The sequence below is a fragment of the Natrix helvetica genome, assembly GCF_964273705.1.
Source record: "Natrix helvetica genome assembly, chromosome: 2".
Lineage (NCBI taxonomy): Eukaryota > Metazoa > Chordata > Lepidosauria > Squamata > Natricidae > Natrix > Natrix helvetica.
In genome coordinates, this window is record NC_138552.1 from 8,442,083 (window position 1) to 8,469,781 (window position 27,699).

At 48.0% G+C, this 27,699-nt stretch overlaps 2 protein-coding genes across 2 annotated transcripts in view; both read right to left on the reverse strand.

The window, feature by feature from the left end:
- The window catches only part of EPG5 (ectopic P-granules 5 autophagy tethering factor), a 106,780-nt gene extending 87,589 nt beyond the window's left edge, over positions 1 to 19,191 (reverse strand). The window contains exons 1-6 of the mRNA XM_081942576.1: positions 19,002 to 19,191; positions 8,337 to 9,188; positions 6,106 to 6,352; positions 4,131 to 4,267; positions 1,384 to 1,491; positions 292 to 365 (exon numbers count right to left, since the gene is read on the reverse strand). Of these exons, the coding sequence (XP_081798702.1) occupies positions 292 to 365; positions 1,384 to 1,491; positions 4,131 to 4,267; positions 6,106 to 6,352; positions 8,337 to 9,188; positions 19,002 to 19,058 (1,475 nt within the window). The 5' untranslated portion in view covers positions 19,059 to 19,191. The remainder of the gene's footprint in view (positions 1 to 291; positions 366 to 1,383; positions 1,492 to 4,130; positions 4,268 to 6,105; positions 6,353 to 8,336; positions 9,189 to 19,001) is intronic.
- A 6,163-nt stretch (positions 19,192 to 25,354) lies between these two features.
- The window catches only part of PSTPIP2 (proline-serine-threonine phosphatase interacting protein 2), a 60,758-nt gene continuing 58,413 nt past the window's right edge, over positions 25,355 to 27,699 (reverse strand). The window contains exon 15 of the mRNA XM_081942573.1: positions 25,355 to 27,028. The gene's annotated coding sequence lies outside the window, so the exon portion shown is untranslated. The remainder of the gene's footprint in view (positions 27,029 to 27,699) is intronic.

Below are 27,699 nucleotides of genomic sequence, written 5' to 3' on the forward strand. Positions count from 1 at the left end.
AAGGCAGAACAAGAAGCACTGGGTGGAAACTGATCAAGGAGAGAAGCAACCTAGAACTAAGGAGAAATTTCCTGACAGTGAGAACAATTAATCAGTGGAACAGAAATTGCCTCCAGAAGTTGTGGCTGCATCACCACTGGAGGCTTTCAAGAAGCCATTGGATAGCCATTTGCCTGGGATGGCTTAGGCTTGAGTAGAGGGTTGGACTAGAAGACCTCCAAGGTCCTTTCCAACTCTTGTTATTCTGTTATTTCGTCCCCCCAAGAAACACGTTTTGCACTCTGAACCTACTTGGCAGGAGACATGAGCAAAGCGAGGGCCTGCATGAAGTGGAAGACACCAGATGGGTTACCCAGAATCTGGATCTGAAAGGAAAGGTGGACAAGAGTAAAATTAGGAGGTTTTTTTTTTTTTTTAAAAAAAAGGAATAATAAAAGAAAAAGCACCAATTTGGAGCTCAACGTCACAAGATGCTGAATTTTCAGAATTCTGAAATTTGTAATTATGCAACTGTATCGAGCACAGGTAGTCCTCGACTTACAACAGTTCGTTTAGTGACTGTTCAAAGTTACAACACTCACTTAATGACCGTTGCAGCATCCTCGTGGCCACGTAAATAAAATTCTGATGCTTGGCAACTGACTCATATTTATGACGGTTGCAGTGTCCCGATCACATACATTTGCATGTGATCCCCTTTTGCGACCTTCTGACAAGCAAAGTGAACAGGGGGGGAGCCAGATTTGCTTAATAACCGTGTGACTCATTTAACAACTTCAGGGATTCGCTTAATGAATGTGTTAAGAAAAGTCGTAAAATGGGGCAATACTCAAGTTAACAAATTTGTCACTTAACAACATAAATTTTGGGCTCTGTTGTGGTGGTAAGTTGAGGACTACCTGTATCGTGATCTGGGAGGGAGGTGAGGAATGTATGGGAGTCGTTGGCAGCCTGAGAAAATCCCGAGACCTCAAGGCCATGCAGTGGGGACCTTCTGAAGGCGCAGGCTGTTTTCCCAAAACAAAAATTAATGTGATGGATTGGTGGACAATGGACAAGGGGTGGCCCAAATGGAAAAAGGGGAATTAATTGTGCTGCTTTACACACAAACACCTCAGAACCGGCTTCGCTTCTTCTGTGCCCTATAATGGATCTATCGGTAAAGTTATTACTCTTGGTAAAATAATGTCCCGGGGCTTTCTTTTGCTGCTTGTGCCAACGGGACGGTTGACCTGGGTCATAACTCAAGGTCCACCTGTGTACGATTATGAGCAGTCGACTCATTTTGGACTCCAAGCAACCAGACAGACAGATTTTCTCCATCAGAAAAAAGCCACAGCTTAAAAAAAACATTTCCTTGCATAGTAAATCAAGTCTAGGCACCTGAACAAACGGAGCAGCCCATTCGCTGACACCGGCTGGACACCGTAGGATGTGGTTTAAGAGGAAAAGGTGGTCTCCTGGAGAAGCAACCCTTTGCAAGATGGAGACCTGGAATGGAAGGAGGCCATGTCAAAAAACAGCCAAATCGTTGTTGTCTATAGAGTTTCTCAGTCATTCCGGTCACGGTTGTCCCAAAGGTGCTTTCTTTTTCAAGAGGCAACTGGACTTTCTGGCTTTTCTTTGAAGACGTTTCACTTCTCATCCAGGAAGCTTCTTCAGCTCTGACTGATCCTTCCACCACCACCCCCCAACATTCAGTCAGAACTGAAGAAGCTTCCTGGATGAGAAGCGAAACATCTTCAAAGAAAACCCAGAAGGTCCAGTTGTCTCTTGAAAAAAAGCATCTTGGGGTCTACCGTTGCTATTAATTTATTAAAAATCTACAGCAGCATTGGGCAACTTCATTTAGACTCAGAAGCTAAGCAGGGCAAGGCCTGGTTAATACTGGGATGGGAGACCAGCAGAAAATCCTACAGCTGTAGACTAGGCTAAGTCTACAGCCAAAAGGACCCCCCAGAAAATGACAGTGGAAACCACCCGTGTATAGTCCTGAATGTGCTTTTTCAAGAGCCAACTGCTTTGTTTTTCTTTGAAGAAGTTTCGCTTCTTATCCAAGAAGCTTCTTCAGCTCTGACTGGATGGTGGGGAATGGAAGAATGTATACTCCTTGCAGACAGCTGGTCATTTACATCCTTTTAGAGAGTCATTGAGGCCACTTGGAGGTTTATATCTGTGTCCTCAGGGTCACTTGAGTAGTGCAAGCGGGTGTGGAGCCTTCTTAGAACATCTGAAAGGATTTGCACTACTGACTCTGAGGACACAGATAAACCTCCAAGTGGCCTCAACGACTCTCTAAAAACAATGTAAATGACCAGTTGTCTACAAGGAGGGTACTGTAAATCATTCTCCACCATCCAGGGAGAGCTGAAGAAGCTTTATGGATGAGAAGCAAAATGTCTTCAAAGGAACACCAGAAAGTCCAGTTGCCTCTTGAAAAAAGCACCCGTTAGGACCACCAGGACCAGGGTGACTGAGAATCTCCACGTCAAAAACATCAAAAACCAGCCTCATCATTATTGTCTATGGAGTTTCTCAGTCATCGTTGTCCCAAAGGTACTTTTTCCCAAAGGCAACTGGACTTCCTTGGGTGTTTTTCCTGCCTTTAAAGAACTTAAGAAGCTTCTTGGATGAGAAGAGAAACATTTTTTAAAGGAAAAAAAATCAAAGTCCAGTTGCCTTTCGGGAAAAAAAACTATTTTGAGATACTTTTGTAGAGTTGCTGAGAAAGGCACATGAATAAAAACTCACTGTGTTTAAATTTATCAGGCACTCAAAAAACTTCAATTCGCCCCCTCCAAAAGACTCAAATGCCAGAAATCCATGGCAGGTTTTCTTTTTTAAAAAAGGGCTCCTACAGTCATCTAAATAATGCCTATGGACGCTGTGTTTATGACACACAAAATTATGCTCTGTGATTTATTTATTTTTAAGTACAAAAACATCTGCTAAAGCTTGTCCATCCTTCAAGTTAGCGCAGTGGTTCTCTGGTGCAGCAACCTAAAAGATGTGTGGACTTCAATTCCCAGAATTCCCCCCAGCTGGGAGAATTCTGGGAATTGAAGTCCACTCATCTGCAAGGTGCTGAGGCTGGGAAAAATGATCTGGAGCTGGGGTCTCCAAACTTGTCGACTTTTAAGACTTGTGAGACTTCAACTCCCAGAATTCCTCAGCCAGGAAATCCCACAAGCCTTAAAGTTGCCAAGCTTGGAGACCCCTACTCTGGAACAGGAGTCCCCAACCTTTCGGACCTCAGGGACCATTACATTCATAATTTTAAATCCCGCGGACCACTAATATGATCTGCCTAATGACCGGCTGGGTGGGCGTGGCAAGTGGCCATGTGACTGGGTGGGCGTGGCCAACTCAATGTCACTCACATCAAGGGGCACCTCGCCGGCCACTCCTCGCCACTCCTCTCCTGCTCGCCACTCCTCTCTTGCGGACCCCAACAGGAAGCAGTTATTGGAGCTAAGCAGTCACATCGAGAAAGAGTTGGCAAAACAGCTCAGTTCAAATTGGATCTGACCAAGGAGGCTCAGCAGAAGCACCTCACTGAGGACTACGAGCATAGGCTTTCCAAGCCGAGGGAAGACCTGCGGGAGTACAAGGCCAGGGACCAGCACCTGGAGGCTCAGTGGGCAGAGATGGTCAGCCAGTTCCAGGCCATGATGCAGTCCCACTGGAACGAGGCCCTCCGGCTCTTTGCCACCAGCGGCGCTTCCCTCCAGCCTTCGCCCAAAGCCCCACACCAGGAGGTTAAAGCAGACCCCAAGTCGGAATTTCTGCCCCCCTCTGACCCACACAAAAAGACCCCAAAGGGGGAGACTCTCTGCAGCAACACAAGCCTTCATTGCACTTATCCATTCCAGGGGCCGTAATTTGAGGACGCCTGATTTAGTGCAATGTAAAAAATGCAAATAATTTTTCTGCGGGCCACCAAAACTTTCTCACCGACCACCAGTGGTCCACAGACCCCCAGTTGATGACCGTTACTCTGAAGGATGAATAGCCCGACAGCCAATCCAGGTAAGGGATTGGCTTAAGCCAGGCCTCAGGCTCAATGAAATCCACACTTTTGTTCCAGCTCTGACTTGTGACTTGGATGTCCATTAAACGAGGTTCCTCACCAGCCTCCGAAGCCACAAGAGAATGTCAGTCTGGAACTGTGGATCCTCCGTGACCCGACGGGTGAAGCTGAAGAGAACGCTGATGCAGTCTTTCAAGGACCCCAAGTCTGAGGAGGGGGATTCCAGGGTTTTCAGAGCTGCAAAAAAAGGAGGGAGGAAGGGTTCTGAGAGACCCATGGAGATGGGGAAGACCGTAATGTTTGGTGATCCTGGTTATTTAGGATTCTCGGTGCAGAACGCGATTAGTATCCTACATCCTGGCCTTTGTTCTGACCGAGGCTTCCCAAGCGCAGGAAGCAAACTCCTTGTCCCGACAAAAGACCCTTTTATTAATTTATGGTGAATTCTGCTCATTCACATCCAGTCTTTCAAGGGAGGATTTACAGTCACAGACCTTATCTGGCTTGGAGAGCTGCCAGGCCGATCTCTGCAAAACTTGGCAAGGAGCCTCGGAGAGTCACGAACAAATGAAGCGAACTAATTGTCTCCTGCAAACTCCACTCCCCTTTCGCTCCTCTTTTATTTCTTCTGGGAGGGGCCATTCATTGTCCACCTATGGCCTTACTCCCAAGTTGAGTCCTGTTCTTTAGTTGTTCCCTTCGTCTGGCAACTCTGCGCATGCACACACTGGGAACAGGCTCCAGCTGTTCCTCTGCCTCCCAAATTTCGTTGTATTTAAGTACAATGACAATAAAGATTATACTATACTATACTGATGTCTGACTCCGAAGGCAGCTGATAACTGACATATGGCTCTGTCCCCCTCTCTGCCTCCGACACAGAACCCTTATCCGAGCCTTCCCCAGACTCCAGGACTGTCCCCATTTATTTTTTATCCATTTCCTGTGTTCATGTCCATGTTTATACTTATACCTGTTACCTTGTACATGTTTGACAAACTAAATTTTAAAAAACTCAATGGGGGAAGCCAGCTTCACTTAACTACCATGTTGCTAACTTAACTGCAGTGATTCCCTTTATCCACAGTGGCAAGAAAAAAGCATCTTTGGGAAAGTCAAGAACTACCAGTAAAGGAGGTTTAAGCAGGGGTGAAATGCTATCAGTTCGGACCTGTTCGCCCAAACCAGTAGTAAAAAACGCTATTGGTTCCTAGAACCAGTAGTAAAAAACGCTATTGGTTCCTAGAACCAGTGGTAAAAAATGCAATTGGTTCCTAGGACCAGTAGTAAAAAATGCAATTGGTTCCTAGAACCAGTAGTAAAAAATGCAATTGGTTCCTAGAACCAGTAGTAAAAAATGCAATTGGTTCCTAGAGCCAGTAGTGAAAAATGCTATTGGTTCCTAGAACCAGTAGTAAAAAATGCTATTGGTTCCTAGAACCAGTAGTAAAAAATGCTATTGGTTCCTAGAACCAGTAGTAAAAAATGCTATTGGTTCTTAGAACCAGTAGTAAAAAATACTAAAAAAAAGTTTTTTTAAAAAAGTTCCGATGATCACTCATCGCACATCTGATCTTTGGAACTTTAAAAAAAAAACTTTTTAAGCATTTTTTTTACTACAGGTTCTCCAGAAACATTGGGGGGGGGGCGTTTTTGCTCCCAGCAGGCTTCCCTGAGGCCTGCTAGGCCAAAAATAGGGGGTGGGGGTGCTGAGAAAGAAAGAGAGAGAGAGAGGGAGGGAGAGAGAGAGAGAGAAGAGAAAGAAAGGGAGGGAGGAAAAAAGGAGAGGAAGGAAAGACTACAAACCTGGCACTAGATGCAGCTTCCGAGGAGAATCCAGGGCTGGAAGGGACCTGGAGGTCATCTAGTCCAAACATTGTTAAAGGGAATTGCTGCCTTTTGATTCCCCCGTTACATTACTACATAGTCACATGATCCCCACCAAGCCACACCCACAGAACCAGTAGTAAAAAAAAAATTAGATTTCATCACTGGGTTTAAACCTTGGGAACGGGGGTGGAGGGGGGGGTTGATTTGACAGTCTGGCCTACCTAGTGGAGCTGTCAGGTACCCACCGGCTGACTCCTGCTGCTGAAGTCCCACTGGCCTTAGCAAGGGGGAGCCCCTCAGCAAGTTGTAGAGGTAAGACTCTACTTGCAAGCGGGACAACACCGAGGTGTACAAGTGCAGAGAGAGGATCTGGTGTAGGTGTTCGGTCTGGGCATCGAAGAGCCTCTTCAGTTCCCCCAAAGCACCTTCGTTCACCTCAACTGTCTGGTATCGGTGGAAGCCGGAGACTTTGCACTGATCGGCACAGACACCCTGAAAGAAGCACAAAGGGGGAGAAAAAACACTCAGCAAACAGCTGCAACGGTAAGAGGACAGGGGCAGGGGTGGGCTGCTACAGGTTCGGCTGGGTTCGGAAGAACTCGTAGCTAACGTTGTGGCCGTTTCGGAGAACCTCCAAATCCCACCCCTGGCTGGCCCCACCCACCAGACGCCACCCCTACCACCCCTCCCAGGAGTCTCCACAATTGCCCATTTTGGATGCGAGGTACCGTAAAAGCTGCAGCCCACTACCAAGCTAGGCCCCGTTCAAACCGGGCCGCGGGAGAAATGGGCAAGCATGCATCTGGTTGCAAGCAGAAGTGTTAACCCTTAGCCTTACCGTATTTTTCAGAGTATAAGACGCACCCTTTTCCTCCAAAAAAGAGGGTGAAAATCTGGGTGCGTCTTATAATGCGACCAGCATTTTTGGTCTACCGAAACCCCGCCCCCTTTGCAAAAATGGACCTGCAGAGGGTTTGGGAGGCTTGCAAAGTGCTACTGGGGGCTGGAGAGAGAAAAATAGAGCAAAAAACGGGCCGGTTTTGCTCCTTTTTGCTCACCGCAGCCCCCAGGAGCACTCTACAAGCGTCCCAAAGCTCTACATGCCTTTTTTTTAGGCAAAAAAGGAGGCGTGCAGAGGGTTTAGGAGGCCTTCAGAATGCAAAACCTTTTTTTTAAAAAAAATTACCTCTTCAAAACCATGGTGCGTCTTATACTCTGGTGCGTCTTATAGTCTGAAAAATACGGTAAGCACAGGGCCTGCATGAAGGCTCAGGAAGAGGGAAAAACGGGCCTTCTTGGGAGGCCTCTGGAGCCCAGAGGCGGCAGTTTTTGCCCTCCCAAAGGCTCCTCCCAGAGGTCCCTCCTCCGCCACGATGCAGGAGGCTGACTAGGCCACGCCCACCATGACCACACCCACCCAGCAACCCAGCAGAGAAATCGTTGCTGAAATTTTTGAAGCCCACTCCTTGGGGCTGAGATACCCCAAGGGGTGCCTGTCAAACTCCTCACATCAGGGCACAATTAAGGAAGTGAGCAAGACGCAACTTCTTTGCAATGTTTTTAATACAAGAGTTAGGGATGAGTAGCAAAATCTTCAAAACTTGGAGAGGAACTTCTGGAGTTGCTGTATTATAGGGGTTCAAATGGATTGCACTGAGGTTCAAAGGGGGGAGGCTGCTGGATTGATGTCAGACTCCCACCTCCCTCCCCTCATTCTCTGCTCGTCCATCTTTCTGTTTCGGTGATCATACAGTTGTACATGTGGTCCTCAACTTACAACCACAATTGAGCCTATTTCTGCTGCTAAGCAAGACAGTGATGGCGATCACATGACCTCCATAGACTGCAGCTGAATTTTGGCGTTAAAACTTGAGAACCACAAAGCAGAGAGAGCAGAGAGACCTTTTCATACACCAGGGTGTCAGGCCTGCAGCCATCTTTTCTATTTGATCTTTGGCCTGCCACATTTTCTATTATTCTACTATGCATTTTCTATTACGGGAAAATGGGAGGGGGAATTGTATGGCGTTAGATGATATGTAGCCATAACAACATTCTTTCTAGAAAGCCAAGGTCATCCTTTGTCTCTGCACCTCTGCACCTGCACTGGATGGGTAGAAGCTGCCAGTATGGCAGTGGATGATTGGACCACGTGATGGACTTGTGGGTATGATCAAGACCTTGAACTTTCAACTGGGTGGGGAAAACCGGGAAGATTCGGGTTTTCCCAGATGTGCCAAAATGGCTCTCTTAATAAATGGGAACTTTGAGCAATACTTTGCCTTGGACTCTGATTTAATTTTGGATGCTATTTGGAACCCTGACACAGAAATCTGAACCATGGGATTTTGATGGCAACTCATTTGTCTGAAACGTTATAGAGCCTCCTGCTTGAGCAGGGGGTTGGACTAGAAGACCTCAAGTTCCCTTCCAACTCTTCTGTCATTCGGTCGAAAACCAGCTTCCCTAACCCCACCTGGGCACTCTCCTGCTTATCCCTGAAAATCCACAGGCGCTCTTTGACACTTTCACTATCCAGGGAAAGGCTCTGCAATTTGGCTTCGGCTAGCAACAACTGTTTCCGGCATCGGCAGTAATTCAACACCAGCTCATAAAACTCGTGCTGGTCCTGGTAGGCCCTGCTACCAAATTCCTCCACGTAAGCCTCGACGTTCCCCAGCCAGGAACAGGGCTCGAAAACCTTCAGCTGCTCTTTGGTAAAAGGAATCGGTTTGGGATCGACTGGAAGTTCCGGATACAACCTCTCCCCGCGATGCGGCAGCCGGAAGGTAAAATCCGGCAGGCCTTCGGATAACAACGCCGAGAGATCGGGGTACAGCGTTTTAAAGACGGGAGTCTCCATGTGTGTTTTCACTTCCATTTCGGGAACGGAGACAGGGGCATGGACCTTTTCGGAGGAAGGGGCAGCTGGATGCTCCGTAGGGCTACTATGGGGTGCATTTTCCGTGAGCGGAATGTTTTTTTCCAACGAGTCAGACGTCCTCTTGCCCTTAACTGCTCCTTCCTTGAGATCCGGCCCATCTGGCGTGGCCCCATCTTTCTCCTCCTGCAAGATTCCTGCACCCAGGGGAGGTTGGGTTTGGGGGGCTGCTGGGGGTCCTTCGTTTTCAGGAGTGAGCACTCTGGGTGGCACTTTGGGGTCCTTGTTCCCGGTTTCCTTCTGGGCGGCTTGAGGGCAGGGCCTGGATTCTGACACGAGTCCTGTTTCAGGCGTGCTGTCCTCCCGCAAAGCCTCCCCGTCAATCTCTTTGCACAAAGACGGCTCGGCTGTCCCGCTCTCTTTCTCTTCGATTTTCTTCTTTTTTTCCTAGTGGGAATCAAAACAATTTTTTAAAGCAAAAAACAACAGCAGCAGCCTAAGCATCAGGGATAAGGCACAACGGAAAAGTCCTATTCAATACAATCAAGGCGATAGCAACATTGGTTTTACCCAAATTAATAAAGACCGTTCACCCTTTAGGCCGGGGGAGGGGGGTGAGAGGGGCAGTGGTGGGATTCAAATAATTTAACAACCGGTTCTCTGCCCTAATGACCAGCTGGATGGGTGTGGCCATGGTGGGTGTGGCCAGGGGGGTTTGACAGGCAGCACTCGGCCTCCAGCACCTCCCTGGGAGCAAAAATGGAGTGGGTGGTGCCTCCCCCCCCCCCGCACCCCATTTTGGGCCTAGTAGACCTTCCTGCAGCCTTCTGGGAGCAAAAACGGGTTGTGGGGTGTATGTGTGGCTCTGCTGCACCCCCTCCCATGTCCCCTGTTTTTGGACTAGTACTTACTTGGGAGCAAAAAGGGGGGGGGACTCCTGGAAGGGATGGGGCAGGAAAGGGTGGGGCCAGCCAGCAATTTAACAACCAGTTTGCTAGAACCGGCTGAATCCCACCACTGGGAGGAGGAAGTGGGGGGGGGGGGGGCATTTCCAAGCCTGGCAACTTTTAAGACTTGTGGACTTCCAACGCCCAGCATGGCTGACTGAGGAATTCTGGGAGTTGAAGTCCACAAGTCTTAAAAGTTGCCAAGGTTGGGGAGACTGCTGCCTAAGGCCCCAAGTAGCCAAAAAATCCTTCAGGCAACCATCATCTTGATAAATATTTGTCTGGACCTTTGATAGACTGTTTAACTAGGTAAATTTAGAAGCGGAGTAGAAGAATATGTCACCCACTGCCGGAAGGAATTTTAAGGGGCAATTATGGTTAGTATAAAACTGTGGTTGTCTATCTTGTCCCATTTGGGTGCATGGAAGTTAAGGTGCTGAACTAGAAATAATCATTATTACAGCAGTTTAAAACTTTGGTCTCTGTCTTTTTATCTTTATCTTATTTTACACCACTTGCTTGGGATAAAGGTTAAGGTGCTGAAGTAGAAACTAGGGGGTTGTGAGTTCTAGGTCTTCCTTTGGCTTGAAATGCGGCTGGGTGACTTTAAACCAGGGGTGTCCAAACTTGGGAACTTTAAGACTTGTGGACTTCAACTCCCAGAATTCCCCAGCCAGCCATGCTGGCTGGGGAAATCTGGGAGTTGAAGTCCAAAAGTCTTAAAGTTCCCAAGTTTGGACACCCCTGGTTTAAACCAACCTCCCCCCCCCTCTCTCAGCCCAACCCACCTCACAGGGTTGTTGCTGTGAGAAAAATAGAAGGAGAAAGGACTATTAAGTATGTTCCCTGCCTTGAGTTATATTTATACTAACATTCAGGATAAAATCACAACACTAGCAAAAAACCACATAACCTCTGTGAAGTAGGTCATATATAAACATGAGCCCTGGTGTCAGGCATGCCTCCTTCAGCAGCCAAGAAAGGAAAACCTCAACTCCATTTGAATAGAGATAAAGTACTTTTACTAGATATGAATTGAAAGCAGCGAAAAGGAAAGCAAGATCTGAGCCAAAAAGACGCGAACAATTACATATCAAATGATTACCCAGCCCCCTCCCTCCAATTACCCCAGCCCAGTGTCCAATCTGCAACTCCCAACTAAGATGCCATCTTCAAAAGGACTCATCAGGTTGGTATGCGAGACGGTTGGCCTTGACCAAGATCAAACATCAGCCATCAGCGTGTGCAGAAGATGGTGAGAACAAAACTTCCTTCTAAATCCTCCAGTACCACACAGTTCCCTTCCCAAATACCATGCCCCCATCCTCCCCGTTTCTATGGCAGCCGATAGCAAGCAAGCGAAGGAGAGGTGGCGCAGTGGTTAGAGTGCAGTACTGCAGGCTACTTCTGCTGACACCGGCTGCATGCAATTTGGCAGTTCAAATCTCACCAGGCTCAAGGTTGGCCTTCCATCCTTCCGAGGTGGGTAAAATGAAGACCCAGATTGTTGGGGGCAAGAGTCTGACTCTTTAAACCGCTTAGATCTTAGAAACCCCTTAGAAACCTTTGTAAATCAAGGACTAGCTGGATTGCAGCTTTTTCCCAATGGTTCTGATCACTGATGGAACAAATTGTAATTTTTACAGGTGTGTGGCTGCATCAGGGGTAGGATTCAGCCTGTTCGGACTGCTTCGCGTGACCTGGATGTTAATTTTACATCTGGTTCGCGGAACCGGTAGTTTCAAGGACTGACTGGCCTCACCCACTCTGCCCCACCCCTCCCACGAGTCTCCACGCAGCCCATTTTGGATGCCCGTGAGGAGGTTCCGGGAGAGCGAAAAACGGGCCTCCTGGAAATTTCAAAAATCCGGAAACGGGGCCTCCGGTGGGCCCCTGGGGGCCAGGGGAAGCTGTTTTCATCCTCCCGGAGGCTCAAGGAAAACCTCTGGAACTTGGAGAGCAAAAATGCCCACCCCCACTGTGGTGCTGGAGGCCAAGTAGGACATGCCCACTATGGCGATGCCCACCAAGTAACTAGGCAGAGAATCTGTTGCTAAAATTTTTGAATCCCACCCCTGGGCTGCATGTTTAAAACAGCTGAAATAATAGACAACACACACACACCCCAAAAAACTGACCAGACCCTCCTTTCTCCTCCACCCGTTTTTCTTCTCCAACAATTGGTATTTTTGTCTCTATTTAAGCTATTGCAACAACGGAGGAGGGGAAGAAGAAATCCTTATTTAGCAACTTATTATTTTGAAAGATCTCTCTAGCAAGACTTCCCTAGTTAATACAAATCTTTGTATCACAAGACACACAAGTAAAACGGTATGTGCCAAGGGAGGGGGGAAAAAAATCACATGAGGACCACGTTACTCCATCAGCCTTGGTTTTAACTCCCAAGTAAACCCTGATCCAGAAAGGATTTTTCACAAACCACCACCGTTTTTGGACCCTGTAAGAAACTGGTGGAGGAGTTGTTTTTGCAAAGAAAGCAGTTTTTAAGAATTATGGGTATAAAGGTTCAGTAGGACATGGGGACATTAAAGGTAAAAAGTCCAAGGCTGGAAAACAGGAGGGAAAAAAGGTTATTCCGATAAGTGAATCCGTTTGGCAAAGCAGGTTAGTTAACCGTTTTAACCAGTCTAGCATTATAGTGAAGAAATTAATGAATCGTTTGCCTCAATTTATTACGCGTATGTTGCAAGGATCGTAAGGAAACAAGAAATATAGGTGAAGAAAGGAGGGAATAAAAAGTTGAATAAATGTATTCTTCTGTTGCCTACTAGTTAGCCACTCGCTCTTGCAAGAACGTATTTTACGTGCAATAAACTGCTTGTTGCTTCACTTTATGCCTCTTGTCAAATTTCTGACTGGTGATGTTTTGACCTGGGCTTCCCCAAAAAGCAGGAGGCAGAGTCCTGGTCTCGACAAAACCCCTTTTATTAAACAAATATGAATTTCTCTCATTCCCATTCAGCAAAGGCCTGGCAAACAGTCTTTCAAAGGAGTATTTATGACCACAGACCTTATCTAGATTGGAAAGCTGCCATGTAAATATTTTCCAAAGAAGGTGCTGTGCAAGGAAAGACTGGGCACAGAGTCTCTGAGATTCACGGACAGATCTTCAGACTCCTGAAACGAGTGAATGAACGAACAAATTGTTTCCTGCAAAAGCCCCCTCCCCTTTCGCTCCTCTTTTATTTCCTATGGGAGGGGCCAATCACCATCCACCTGTGGCTTTACTCCCAAGTCGACCCTGATTTCTCAGCTGCTCTTTTCTTTTGGCAGCTCTGCGCATGCGCGCACTGGGAACAGGCTCCAGCTGTTCCTCTGCCTCATTGCTGTCTAGCTCCGAAGGCACCTGATCACTGTCAGATGGCCCTGGCCCTTTCTCTGCCTCCGACGCAGAGCCCTCATCGGAGCCTTCCCCAGCCTCCAGGACTGGCCCATGTTCCTCCCCAACCTCCTTACTGTCCGACTCTGCTACCAGCTCTGCTGGCCCCAGGAGGGCCATAACAGGTGAGGTTTCCAGGTTCCTGTAGGTGCAGGTCATCCTCAACTTACGACAGTTTGTTTTAGTGTGACACCACCGCTGGGGAAAAGCGACTTACTCACACTAACCGCCCTTGCAGCTTTCCCCACGGTCACGTGATCGGAATTCAGAGGCTTGGCAACTGGCATGTACTTGAGACGGTTTTGCAGCGTCCCATGAGGTCGCGTAATCAACCTTTGCGCCTTTCTGACGATGGGGAAGCCGGATTTGGCTCACAGCCGGGTGACACTAAACCGCAGGGCTTCGCTTCACAAGGACGGCGGAGACAGGTCACAAAACGGGGCAAAACTCCCCCGAAGCAACGTCTCCCCTAAGCAGTGGAAATTGGGGGGCTCCATTGGGGCGGTAAGGCGAGGGCTTCCTGCATTTTCATCCCTTCCAAACAGGTTTCTAATCTAGCGATTAAAAATGCAGTCCAGCCCACAAGGCAAGGAAAAAGAAAAAACAGAAGAAAGCTGCTTTCGTCTTTTTTGCAACAGAACAATGCAAACAAGCAACCCCTCCCCCACCCCGCCCAGCCCTTCCTTATCGGTAAGCTGCTTTTCACAGGATTTGGTGCAAGTGCCAGAGTTGGGCATAAAAGTCTGTAGAGATTCTCAGTCAACCTGGATGAGTGAGAATCTCTACAGACAAATTTTAGCTGTAGAATTTGGGATGGACATCCCTGAAATGATGCAGGAATAAAATAGAATGGAATCCGTAGTGGGTTCCGGATCCTGTTCCAACCACTACGTTTGGAACGGGCCCGGCAGCGTCCACATGGACATGCACACACGCACAGCACGCTAATGCATCTTAGCGCCTCCGCGACGCTCCAGCTTCTTAGCAGAGCGGAGCGCAGGCGCTGTAGTGCCGTGCACGGAAGCGCCAAAGACTTAAAAAAATGGTAAGGACCTCGGGCGGGTGGGTAGGCCCTCTGAAGCACCGTACCGGAACGTATACCACCTGCAAACCACCACTGAATGGAATGGAATAGAATATCGGAATAAGGAATGGAATAGAGTGTGGTGGGAGTGGGAATGGAATAGCAATAGGAATAGAACATAGAACAGAACATGGAACATGGAACATCGACTAGGACTAGGACTGGACTAGAATAACAGAGGTGGAAGGGACCTTGCATGTCTTCTACTTCTTGCTTAGGCAGGAAACCCTATACCTGTGATGGCGAACCTACGGCACGGATGCCACAGGTGACACACGGAGTCCTCTCTGTGAGCACACGAGTCGTCGCCCAGCTCAGCTCCACTGCGCCTGTGTACGCGCCTCCCGCCAGGCAGCAGATTTTGGGGTCTCTGCCGTGCAGGCAGGAGACGCATGCGCATGTGCAGGGGCCGGGGGAATCACACGCACATGCATAGAGGATGGGGGGGAGCACAGAGGAAGCGATGCCCACCCGCGTCTCATTTTTGGTTTCCTAAGGCTTCAGGGAGGCCTGCTAGGCCCAAAACGGGCCGCAGGAGGGTTGTGAAGATGCATAGAGGAGCGCTGGGGAGGTCACGCACATTCATGGGGGATGCGGGGTGCAAAAAAAAGGGCTTGGATAGCCTTTAGGAGGCTTATAAAGTGCTCTTGGGGGGTGGGGGGGGGGCAAAATAGAACAAAAAACAGCCCGTTTTTTTCTCATTTCTGCCCTCCCCAGCCCTCAGGATCTCTCTGAAAGCCACCTAAAAACTATGCACAGCCATTTTGGTGAAGGGGTGGGGTTTGGGGAGGCGGAAAATGCTGTATTCAGTGTATAAGACGCACCCAGATTTTCAGCCTCTTTTTTGAGGGGAAAATGGTGTGTCTTATACTCTGAAAAATACGGTAATTGCTCGCACTCGCGAGAAGTTTTTCTTTACCATGCAAGGTGTTTCCCTGCACAGACTGGCCGACAGACGCAACAGAGTTGTCGGTGTCCGGTAAGACTCACGGCCAGGCCTGCCCCATCCTCAGCCCAACCTGCCACCCCCAAATTGGGCCCTACCCCGAGACGCGTGGCTTACTGGAGACTGGCAGCTCCATCGCATTACTCACCATTGTGTCCAGGGAAGCACCTTGTAAAAAAAAAAAACTTCTTGCGAGTTCAAGAAGTTTGACTGAACTCGCGAGAAGGGTTTCTTTACGTGTTTTCCTGGAAACAATGGCTAGGAACGTGACAGAGCTGGAAAGGTAAGACACGCGTCTCGCTTCTCGCCGGCCCCACCTGCCAGAAAATAATAACCCACCCATCCCCGATAATATAGCCAAGGCCATATTTCAGGGGTCAACACAACAATATAAAAGAAAATGAAAACTTGAAAACGGAGGACTCACTCGTGTTTACATTTCCCCATGTAGACACACCTTTGTGCTAGTAGCAAACAATCACAGATGTCCTGAAAAGACACACAGCAGCTGTTTCCAGGATATCCGGGGAGGACAAGTGTACGTTTGATAAAACGCCATTGCTAGAAACTTCTCATTCAAACTGGTGCCCCCTCGGTTGAAGGGGTCTCAGCCACACCCCGTCCCTCTGTCAAACGCCATCCCTACAGGAAATCCCTTGACTTACAACCACCATTCAGCCCAAGATTTCAAGTGTTGCTGAAAGCAAGGCGGTTGTGTGCCCCATTGGACAACGTCGTTCGCCGTAGTCAGCGAATCACGACAGTTTGTAAGCGAATCGTGAGGTCACTAAGCCAGTCTAGATAATCCCCTCTTGACCTTGTCAGAAGCTGGATGGGGAGGTCACAGAGGATGGCTCACAAATGGATGCATACACACCTGTTGTCAGGTGCCTGGATTTTGATCACTTGACCATGGGGATGTGGCAACAGTTGTTAAGGGTTAAAAGAGGTCACAGGTCACATGTTCCAGGGCTGTTGAAACTTCAAATAGTCTCTAAAGCAAGTGTTTCTCAACCTTGGCGACTTTAAGTCCCGTGGACTGCAACTCCCAGAATTCCCCAGCCAGCTGGCTGGGGAATTCTGGGAGTTGCAGTCCACGGGACTTAAAGTCGCCAAGGTTGAGAAACACTGCTCTAAAGGAATAGTTGTTAAGTCAAGGACTACTTGTAACACAAACAACAACAACAACAACACACAGACACACACACCCAAGAAATGACAAATATTCAGAAAGGCAAAATTCCCTGAGCAGACGCACTGCAAAAGAACCATCTAGGACAGTCATAACTAACCTTTTTGTTGTCACTTGCCGAAAGCGTGCACCTGCACCCATAATGCAATGCACATGAGAAACCTGCCCCACCAGCGCCCCTAACCCCCTGTGCATGTGTCCTGCCCCTGTGCATGCGCACATGACCCCACGCGCATGCGTATGTTACCCCACCCCCTGCGTTCCCCCACCCCTGCACATGCACCCTGCCCCATCCCCCTCGCCCGTTTTTGGCTCCCAGGTTGCTGCAGGCGGCTTTCCAGGCCCAAAATGTGGTTTGGGGAGGCCCCCGCGCCACGTTTTGGGCCTGGGAGGCCCCCTGCACCAACCTGGAAGCCAAAATGGAGCATGGGAGGGCCACGTGTGCCCCCCTGAACCCTATTTTGGGCCTGGAAGGTCTCCTGCAGCAACCTGGAAGCCAAAAAGGGTGTGGGGGTACTGCGTGAGGCCCCAAAATGCGAGTGTCCCGCCGTCCATGAGTCCCCCTGTGCATGTGTCCCGTCCTTGCACATACACATAGATCCCCCGCATGCGCCATGATCACGGTGCATGCACAGCAAGACCTGAAGGCCAGCTGGCCAACGGGAGGCGCACATGCATGTGTGGTGGAGCTGGGCTGGGGCGACAACTGGCATGCCCACAGAGACGGCTCTGTGTGCCACCTGTGGCACTGGTGCCCTAGGTTTGCCATCCCGGATCTAGGACTTCCTCTCCTCTGCTAGCAGACAAATTGACCCCGACTGTTTGGGTAAGATCAGCCCCCCCCCCCCCCCAAAATCCCATGGGATGTATGGGGAACGCAATGCCAGGTAGTCCTCAACTTACGACCAAAATTGAGCCCAAAAATTTTGCCCCATTTTACCACCTTTCTTGCCACAGTTGCGAAGTAAATTCGCTGCGGATGTTAAATTAGCAACACGGTTGTTAAATGAATGTGGCTTGCCCATTGTCAGAAAGTCACAAAAGGTAAAATACATAACACCCGGGACACTGCAACAGTCATAAGAGTGAAAAACGTCCTTTTAGTGCCGTTGTAACTTCAAACGGTCACTAAACGAGCTGTTGTAAATCGTGGACTATCTGTCCCCTCCTCCCGCTTTTCATCCCAGGGCTGGCTGGGCTTCCGCATTACCAGATCACAAGGCGCCTTTTTCCCTCCCTCCATCGCTCTGCAAGAATGAGAATTTCTCAACCTGGGCCAGGGGAAGAGGGCTGGGACTTCAACTCCCAGCATGCATGCATGCTGGCTGGGGGAATTCTGGGAGTTGAAGTCCAGCCCTCTTCCCCTGGCCCAGGTGGAAACACACACAGCTGTGATGATTTTGCTCTCCTGAAGACCCACAGCTGTGAGGACACTGCTCCAATTACAAGGCCAGGAAGGGCTTGTCAAGACACGGGATCCAATGATGCCTTCTTTCTGGATGAGATGCCTAGCTCACTATTTGGGTGGGAGAGGCAGTGGAGCAATTCAATAAATGAAAATAAAATGTGTGTGTGTGTGTGTGTGTGTGTGTAGGTAATGTGTGTGTTTGTGTGTAATATTATATGTGTGTGTATATATATTGAGATTGTCTTGGCAACGTTTCAGCGAGGTCTCAAGCCCAAAACCCAGCCTGAAGATGAGACCTTGCTGAAACGTTGCCAAGACAATCTCAATCTTACACGGGAAAAGACCCAAATACAACACCAGCATACCTACACCCGTGAAAATATACGAAAACATATATAAACATATATATGTGTATGTGTATGTATGTGTATATATGTATATATGCATGTATGTGTATATGTATATATATATATGTGTAGGTGTATATATATATATATATATGTGTAGGTGTATATATGTATATGTGTATGTATGTGTATGTGTATATACACGTACACATACATACACATATACATATATACATATGCACATACATACATATATACATATACACAGTCTTACATATATACACACAGATATATATATGTGTGTGTATGTAATGTGTGTCTGTATTATATATATACACACACACTCACATATATATATATATAAACACATACATACACACACATATATATACATACATATAGTTTGTTTGTGTATGTATGTATATGTGTGTATGTATGTATGTATGTATAACGACAGGAGGGAAGGAAGAAGAAATATCACAGCTCCTTATTAAGAGGAGCCAATAGAACCTCCATGGCCAGGAGCAGTCTATCTTACAGACTCCTTGAAATGATATTTCTGGCCTTCACGTACCTCCCTCCCCCCCCCCCCACAGCCAAAGGGGGAAATCTGAAGGTGGGATTACAACTCCCAGCATCCACAGCCGGGCCACCTTTTGGTGGGGTCTGGGGGGGGGGGAGTGAACCCTCCTTTCTCTATCTATCCGTCCCCCTCCCCAACTGTACTCCCAATGGCTGGTTGGGAAGAGGAGACCTTAAGCCCCAGGCGGGAGCGATGGGACTTGGAGTCCACCCCATCGGCGCCCGCTGGGAACCATGGGCTCCGTGGTCCGACCCATCATTCAAAGCGGATAGGGTTAGGATGAGTTACCAAAAAAGGGTGGGTGGGGGGTTTCCTGATAAGGGACGATGGGTGTTATAGTCCCCCGGGGTTACCTTCGCTCTGGACCGGCCGGTCTTGCTCCGGCTGCGGGGTTTCACCGCCTCCGCCATCCGCCCGGCCGCCGCTTCGCTCCTTCTTCCTCCGGGCTTGTTGTTTCTGCGGTGCCCGAAGAGGCGGAGAGGTGAGGGCGTGGTCAAGGTCACGTGATCGAAAAGGCGGGTGCCCTAGACGCAGGAAAGGGAAGAGGCGCCAACCAAACGGCAGCCTCCGCGTCCCAATCCGAGGAAAAGGTGAATTCTCTCCCCCCCCCCCTCACTTTGGCTCCTCCGAATGCGTAGCCAGGACCTCCTCTGAATTCAGCCTTGCTTTCCTCCAATCACAGAGCCCGGAACAGGGATGGACTTCAATTCCCAGGATTCCCCAGTCAGAAGGGTTGAATTCTGAACACTGAATTCAGAGCAGAGAATCCTGGGAGTAGAAGTCCAGGGCTTTTAAGATTCAGAAATATTGCTTAAAACACTCCTAGAAGTGAATGGTGCAGAGATGCTCACTTGTTATAAGGTGGCAGAGAATGGAATGGAACAGAATAGAATAGAATTCTGAATGGAATAGGAATAGGAATAGAATAAAATAGAATCGCAGAGTTGGAAGGGACCTTGGAGGTCTTCTAGTCCAACCCCCTGCCTAGGCAGGAAACCCTATACCTTTTCAGACAAATGGCTATCCAATATCTTCTTAAAAACTTCCAGTGTTGGGGCATTCACAGCTTCTGGAGGCAAGCTGTTCCACTGGTTAATTGTTCTAACTGTTAGGAAATTTCTCCTTAGTTCTAAGTTGCTTCTCTCCTTGATTAGTTTCCACCCATTGCTTCTTGTCCTGCCCTCAGGTGCTTTGGAGAATAGTTTGACTCCCTCTTCTTTGGGGCAGCCCTGGAGATATCGGAAGTTTACAAGTTTCTGCTTATAGGGACAGCTCAGCAAGCTGGTGGGGCTGCTTGGATGGGAGACCACCAGGAAATCCTAGGCCAGGCTGATTTAATTTGAAAACAAAGGGGAAGACCTGGGAAACTGTTCCCGTGTTTGTTTCTGAGAAAACTCCCTGGATTTCTCCCTAAAGTCATCAGAGGTCAATTGGAGTTGAAGGCAAATTGGCTTCTTTGATCTTTAGCCCCACTCTGGACTTTTTGGGAATGCGGGCAATGAAGGACTGTCCCACTTCGTGGATGTACACAAGTGTGAGGAAATCGATGAAAAAAATAAGGTTTGCATTCGTTTTGACATTTTAATGTTATTCATTTGCGACGATGTAAGTAGGATCATTGCTTCTCTTTCAGCCATATCCAGGCTCCATCTATTTTACAAGGCAGCACTGGGGGAAAAAATGCCCCTCTACCCTTTTTAAGTCTACCGACTTTCTTCTCCACCAATCACCATCGAGGAAGGGAGTCCTGCGAAGTCATAACATTGCAACGTGGAAGAGCGACCCCTGGCGGTTGGGGTGGGAAAGGCAAAGCCATTCCTCCTTTAAAACAAGCGTTTCCAATTTCTTTTCGGATTTTCTGCCCTGCCTATGCAAATTCTTAATGTGCAATTTTATAGTCCTAGAGCGCATCTATTTTCTTGGTCTATGTCAGGGGTGTCCAAACTTGGCAACTTTAAGAATTGTGGACTTCAACTCCCAGAATTCCCCAGCCAGCTGGCTGGGGAATTCTGGGAGTTGAAGTCCACAAGTCTTAAAGTTGCCAAGTTTGGACACCCCTGGTCTATGTAATTCCCAGCCCAATAACACATCTGAAGGGAACTAGTTTAGAGGAAACACACCATTGAACCCACTGCCTGGAGTCTAAAGTAATGGTAAAGGTTTCCCTCGTAAATATGTGCAAATCATTCTCGACTCTAGGGGGCGATGCTCATCTCCATTTCAAAGCCGAAGAGCCAGCACGGTCCGAAGACGTCTCTGTGGTCATGTGGCCGGCATGACTGTAGGAAGTTAAAACCCATCCCTCTCCTAGAAAAATGAAATATCATGGGAAATATTGAAAAGGCAGAATATTATATTTCCCTGTATAAGAAATGGAGAAACATGTTTTTAGGCAGGAAATAGATTCACTCTTAATAGCCCCCACCATTGTCAATGGGTCAATAAAAGGCCTGAGACAGTCTATTCTACATAACAAAGATCCCCCCTCCGGCTCCATGGTGATGGAATGAAGTCATGATAATATTAGCCCTTTACCCATCTCACCACAGGGCACCTGGGAAGAGGCAATGCTCAACCAAACCTGCTCTCAAAGCACAGCCTACCGAGTTGCCCCTGAATGGCCCCACAGGAGTCTGACAACCAATCAGAATACAAGATCAAGATCAAAGGCCAGAGAGAGCATAAAACCAGGGACTTTCAGCATCTTTCTCTCTTTTTCTTCTTCACCCAACATCTGGAAGCATCTCTCTGTTCAGGAGCTCAAGCCATCTGCTCCTGTCCACCATTAAACCATCTTTCCAAGCAGCCTCCATGTTTCCAATGTCTTTTTCCCCACTTGGAACTGAACCCAGGTGGACATTTCTTCCAACATGACTAAACGCCTTCAGCTCATGGAACGCCATTACCTTCCCACCAAAGGTGGTTCCTATTTTTCTACTTGCATTTTTACATGCTTTCGAACTGCTACGTTGGCAGAAGATGGAACACATAACGGGAGCTCACTCTGTTATGCGGCGCTAGGGATTCGAACCGCTGAACTGCTGACCTTCCTGGTTGACAAGTTCAGCGTCTTAGCCATTGAGCCACCGTGTCCCTTAACACCTTTATCATATAGGACTTCAACTGGTTTTATCCTCAACTGTCATGAATTTTACGTGCTTTCCAACTGCTAGGTTGGCAGAAGCTGGGACAAGGAACAGGAGCTCACTCCATTACGCAGCGCTAGGAATTTGAACAGCCGAGTACACTAAACCCGAATAAGGCTTAGTTTTGCCTTTTGGGTTAGCCATAAGTGGTTTGAGCAACAAATGTAGTTAAAACTAACACCTTGGAAGATTGCAAAGTTCAAATGAGCCTAAAAAAAAAATTAAAAACCAAGAGCACCCTTCCGTAGGACAATTGAAAAGAATTTTAAACCTTGACTTTTTAAATGTTTAGAACAGGAATCCCCAACCAGTGGTGGCATTCAAATTTTTTTACTACCGGTTCTGTGGGTGTGGCTTGGTGGGCGTGGTGTGGCTTGGTGGGCGTGGCAGAAGGATACTGCAAAATCCCCATTTCCACCCGATCAGCTGGGACTCAGGAAGCAGAGAATAGATCGGGGCATGGCCAGTCAGAGGTGGTATTTACCGGTTCTCCAAACTACTGAAAATTTTCACTACTGGTTCTCCAGAACAGGTCAGAACCTGCTGAATACCACCTCTGTCCCCAACCCCTGGGCTGCAACCCACTACCAAGCCGGGCCCTGTTTGAAACCGGGCCACGGGAGAAATGGGCAAGCATGCATCCCTTAGACTTACCGTATTTTTCGGCGTATAAGATGCATCTTTCCCCCCCCCCCCCCAAAAAAGAGGGTGAGAATCTGGGTGCGTCTTATACACTGAATATAGCTTTTTTGACCTCCCGAAACCCCACCCCCTTCGCAAAAATGGACGTGCAGAGGGTTTGTACACCCATAATGCAATGCACATGGCATACACCTTGCCCCCCTGCGCATGCATATGCACCCCCCATGCCCCATTTTGGGCCAAGTAGGCCTCCCTGCAGCCTCCTGGAATCAAAAAACAGGCCATGGGGGGCTGCCACATCCCCCTGGATTCCCACCCCACCCACCCATACGCATATATGTCCCACATTTGCCTTGCCTCCGGCGCATGTGCAACAGAGATCCAAAAATCAGCTGGCCAGCTGGAGGAGTGCGCACATGCGCAGTGCAACTGAGCTGGGCTGACGGCTTGCATGCCCGCAGCAATTGCTCTGCGCACCACAGGTTTGCCATTACAGCTATATATTCATGTAACATCTCATTCTCTGTTTTACTCTAGTTTGATCTGGATTCCATTTCAACTGGGCCAATGCAGTCCAAGCCACACACAACGACGTTTGATTTGAAGCTGGATTCCCGCAGACCACGGAAGTATCTTCTTTGTGCAGGAGTGGGTTCCTGCCAGTTCTAACCTCTTCTATAGAAGAGGTTCCACAAATCTCCAGGGTCGTTTAGAACCGGTTCCAGCTCCCTCCCCCCCCCCCATCCGCACATCATCAAGATGAAGAGCGAGAGGAGGAATTTTGGGAGTTGAATTCCACAAGTCTTAAAGCTGTCAAATTTGAACACCCCTGGGGGTTTTTTTCTAAAGGATTAGGGGTGCAAGGGTCTTGTAACTTGACAGTTTTAAGGCTTGCACACTTCAATGCCAGAGTTCCTGAGCCAAAATGACTGGGGGAAGAATTTTGGGAGTTGAAGTCCACAAGTCTTAAAGCTGCCAGGTTTGAACACCCCTGGGGCTTTTTTTTCTAAAGGGTTAGGGGTGCAAGGGTCTTATAACTTGACAGCTTTAAGACTTGCGTGCTTCAAATGCCAGAGTTTCTGAGCAAACATTTTGGTTGCTAAGCAACAGCGTTAAGTGAGTTTCACCACGTTTTACAAGTTGGCCATGCCCACCCAGTCACATGACTGCCAAGCCACTCCCACCCAGTCACATGGCCAGCAAGCCACTCCCACAAAGCAGGCCACACCTACAGAAGAAGTTCTTTAAAAATTTGAAACCCACCACTGTCTTGGTGGCAATCCATGGAAGTTATTTTCCCTGCCGTTCCTTCGTAGAAAATTAGGCAGCGTTAAGATTGCTCTCCCCACCGGCAATCCTGTCCTTCACATGGGTCATGGCAGAAAAAGAACGGACTTATTGCAGGAGCCAATCTGCCTGTTTTGTGTGGTTCTTTTAGATCAGGGGTGTCCAAACTTGGGAACTTTAAGACTTGTGGACTTCAACTCCCAGAATTCCTCAGCCAGCATGGCTGGCTGGGGAATTCTGGGAGTTGAAGTCCACAAGTCTTAAAGTTCCCAAGTTTGGACACCCCTGTTTTAGATGTTGATTGGGGTGTGTCGATGGCTGGCTTTGAACACATGGCTTGTTGTTTACTTGTTCTGCTCAGCCCTTGCCTTCTAAGTACTTGATAGCGGGTGGGATTGAAAAATATTAGCAACCGGTTCTCTGCCCGGTTGCTGGGTGGGCGTGGCTTACTCGGCCTCCTGCATCATGGCAGGGGGGGTGTTTTTGCCCTCCCCAGGCTCCGGAGGCTTTCCTTGAGCCTCCAGGAAGGCAAAAACGCCCTCCCGGGCTCCCGAGGCCAGAAACGGGCTCGGTTACGGACTTCCGGGAGGCCCGTTTTCCGTCCTCTCGGTGCCTCCACACGGACCCTGCCCTTACCTGGCATGATGAAGGGCCACGTGGATACCCCTGGGAGGGCAGGGCGGGGCCAGCTAGTGCTTGCAACTATCAGTTCGGCAAATCAGATGTTAACATCCATTTCACCCGAACCGGTTGGAACCGGCTGAATCCCCGCCCTGCTTGATAGCTTGGTGGTAAATCAGCATTCCTGTTGACTGACGAGGAGCCTGTTTCCCAGGCTTCAATCACCTCGCTGGCTTTTTTTTGTGCCTGCTCGTCCGACAATCTTCGTAGCAGCAAAATGGAATGTGTGCCTTTGTTCATTGCAGCGTGAGGCTACCAATGAGTTTGAGTCTCCTCCTCTGACCATTCACTTGTGTTCTTGCAATCTGGTGGTTAGCTTCCTCCAGGGTCTGTCCCGCATAGTCACAGGGGCAATCCATGCAGGAGATCCGGTAGATTACATTGGAAGTATCTCCCGCCTCCAAGCGATCTTTCCGATGCCTAATTTGTCCTCGTATGATTTGTCTCTGGTCGGCGTGCGATGCCCACTTGCAGATCTCACACAAGGAAAAGGACAGGCAATGACTTAAAAGCCAGCCATCAACACACTCCAATCGACACCTTAAAAAATCACTTACAACAGGCACTATGAATATCACACACAGAACGGCACACTTGTTGGTGTGTGGTGTCTGAGCTTAGTTGTTTTTCTTGATGACATTTCATTACCAAACTAGGTAATATCATCCCTGGTAGTAAACAGTGTATTTGCTCTCAATTTCCATACAATGGTTGGTCTTGATGAAGAAACCACCAAAAATACTCCCACCACCACCATTGACAGAGCAAGCTACTCGTATATAAACTGAGAACAAACCCCACACCCTTGTAGCACTGATGATGTCACATAGTTTGGTGCCGAGATGTCTGTGAGAAAACAACGATCCCAGGGTTCAAACCTGAAAAAAACTATACAAATGGGAAGAGTTTCCTAAATTAAGGGAGCCCACCGATTCCAAACAAAGCAGTGGTCACGTCAAGAACACAGTTTAATATTAATTGCTTATTTGTTCTCTCCTAAAATAATTCTTAGAGTTCCCCTTCCAAAAATAAAATAGTACAATAGAAATGGGGTAGGATTAAAAGTATCGATGGCAAAAAAGCCAGAGATAAATCCTGCAGCAACCTGATTTGGCTTCCAGAAGTTTCCATAAGCATGTAATATAGCAACCACACATTTTCTGTCCCTCATAATCATGAGGACTAGAGACTTGCTTTTAACTAAAAAGAGTTTCACAGGCTGCTGACCCTGCACCATCACAATTCTAAAGTCCAGGAAAAGAATTAACCTTGGACGTTACTGCAATTCCCACAGATTGATTCCCGAGTCATTTACAGACAAATCAGTATTTTAATTATTATTGCTTATTGAATCTTTCTGGTTGAATCAGGAAGGGTCCATTTGCTTGAGATTTCACTGGGTGTTGGCCAAGACTAAAAAGCAAAAAGGAAGGTACACAGTAAACTGTAAACAGAGTTGGAAGGGACCTTGGAGGTCATCAAGTCCAACCCCCTGCTCACGCAGGAGGCCCTGTACTAAGGATTCGAACTGCCGACCTTTCCGATCGACAAGCTCAGTGTCTTAGCTGTTAGGGATGTAACCCTAGGCTTGGCTTGGCAATGTATATAAGCTATGATTACTTTACTGTTACTTTAAAATGCTTAAGAGATGTAATTGGTTTGTTACCTCAAGCAGCCATAAGAGGGAGCCAGAATGGCTGTCAGCTCTCTGTTTTGTTAGAAGCTGGTTGGTGTATTGCAAGGTATTGTGGTTTGCTACTGTTGGCTATATTTTGTGTGTTAGACTGACTATTTTGATAACTGAATTACTGAACCGTGTATGACTTGGACTGTTAACCGGACTCTGAATACTTCTATATTTCTACATAGTAAACTACTATATTTTTATACTATTCAGTGTCTCTGTATGCTGGTTTGTGCGTGTTCTTCGATATCACTCTCATTACGCTTCTCTGCATACTCGCTCTCCTAACGGGGAGCTTAATTACTTAACATTAGCCACTGAGCCTGGTAATCAGACCCTCTGTAAGCTTTCCCAGCACTCTCCAAGTGAATTAAGTAAGATCTAAGAATGAAAGCCAATGTCATGGGATTGTCTTGTTCCATCCTCACAACAACCCTGTGAGGTAGGCCAGGTCAAAAAACTGCAGTGTTTCCCAAGACGCCCAATGTTAAGGTAACTCACCCATACGTGTCATCCTTTCAATGTCAAACCCGCTCCCCTTTTTACTAATTAAAGAGGCAGGGGGGGGTCCAAGGATGCGGTCAAAAAAAGGCAAGATTGTGGCTGTAAGGATACAAGTTGATGCTACAGCCGCCATCTTGACTCTCTTTTTTTTTAATAACACTTTTATCCCTTCCTTCAAACGAACAAAACAACAGAATATTGATGTTATTTTCCAGAAAATTAGCATTCTCTCGGTGCTTTTCTGCATGTGGAGTGGAACCGTCCTCCACCTCTCCAAAATGTTCCCTTCGGATTGTGTTTTTAAAAATAATAATGACTGCACCCCCCAAAGAGAGCAAAACTCCATTTGGGGAAACGTAGGTAGAGGGAGACAGCTTTTCAAAGGCTGCTATTTCGTTTCCTCATAGAGGTATCGTCCAAGGAAAGAATCCGAGATCTACAGGGAGGAAAAAGATCAGACAGTGAGAAGAATACAGACGGGATTCACCTACAGGGAGTCCTTGACTTACGACCACAATCGAGCCCAACATTTATTGTCGTTAAGTGAGACATTTGTTCAGTGAGTTTTGCTCCATTTTACAACCCTTCTTGGCCCAAATCAGTGATGGCTCATCTTTTTGTCGTTGCGTGCCCAAAGCGTGCATGAGCCCACAACCAATATACAATGAGTGCATGTTCCCCCCTGCCCTCCACGCATGCACGCATGACCTCCCCTCTCTCCCCGCACAGGCACACACGATTCCCACGCAGGCACGCATGTCTCCCGTGTGCGCCCCCCCGCACATGCGTGGCAGAGACCTGAAAATCAGCTGGCCGGGGGGAGGTACATGCGCTGTGGAGCTGAGCTGGGGCAACGGCTCATGTGCCCACAGAAAGGGTCCTGTGTGCCACGTGTGACATGCGTGACAGAGCTTTGCCGTCATGGCCCTACATGTTAAGTCAATGACTGCAATTGCTAAATTAGGAACACATTTGGTAAGTGAATCTGGATTTTCCATTGCTTGTCAGAAAGTCCCCAAAGGGGATCACACGCCCCACGCCCCCGGGACACTGCAACCGTCATAACTATGAGTCAGTTGCCAAGCATCTGAATTTTGATCGTGTGAC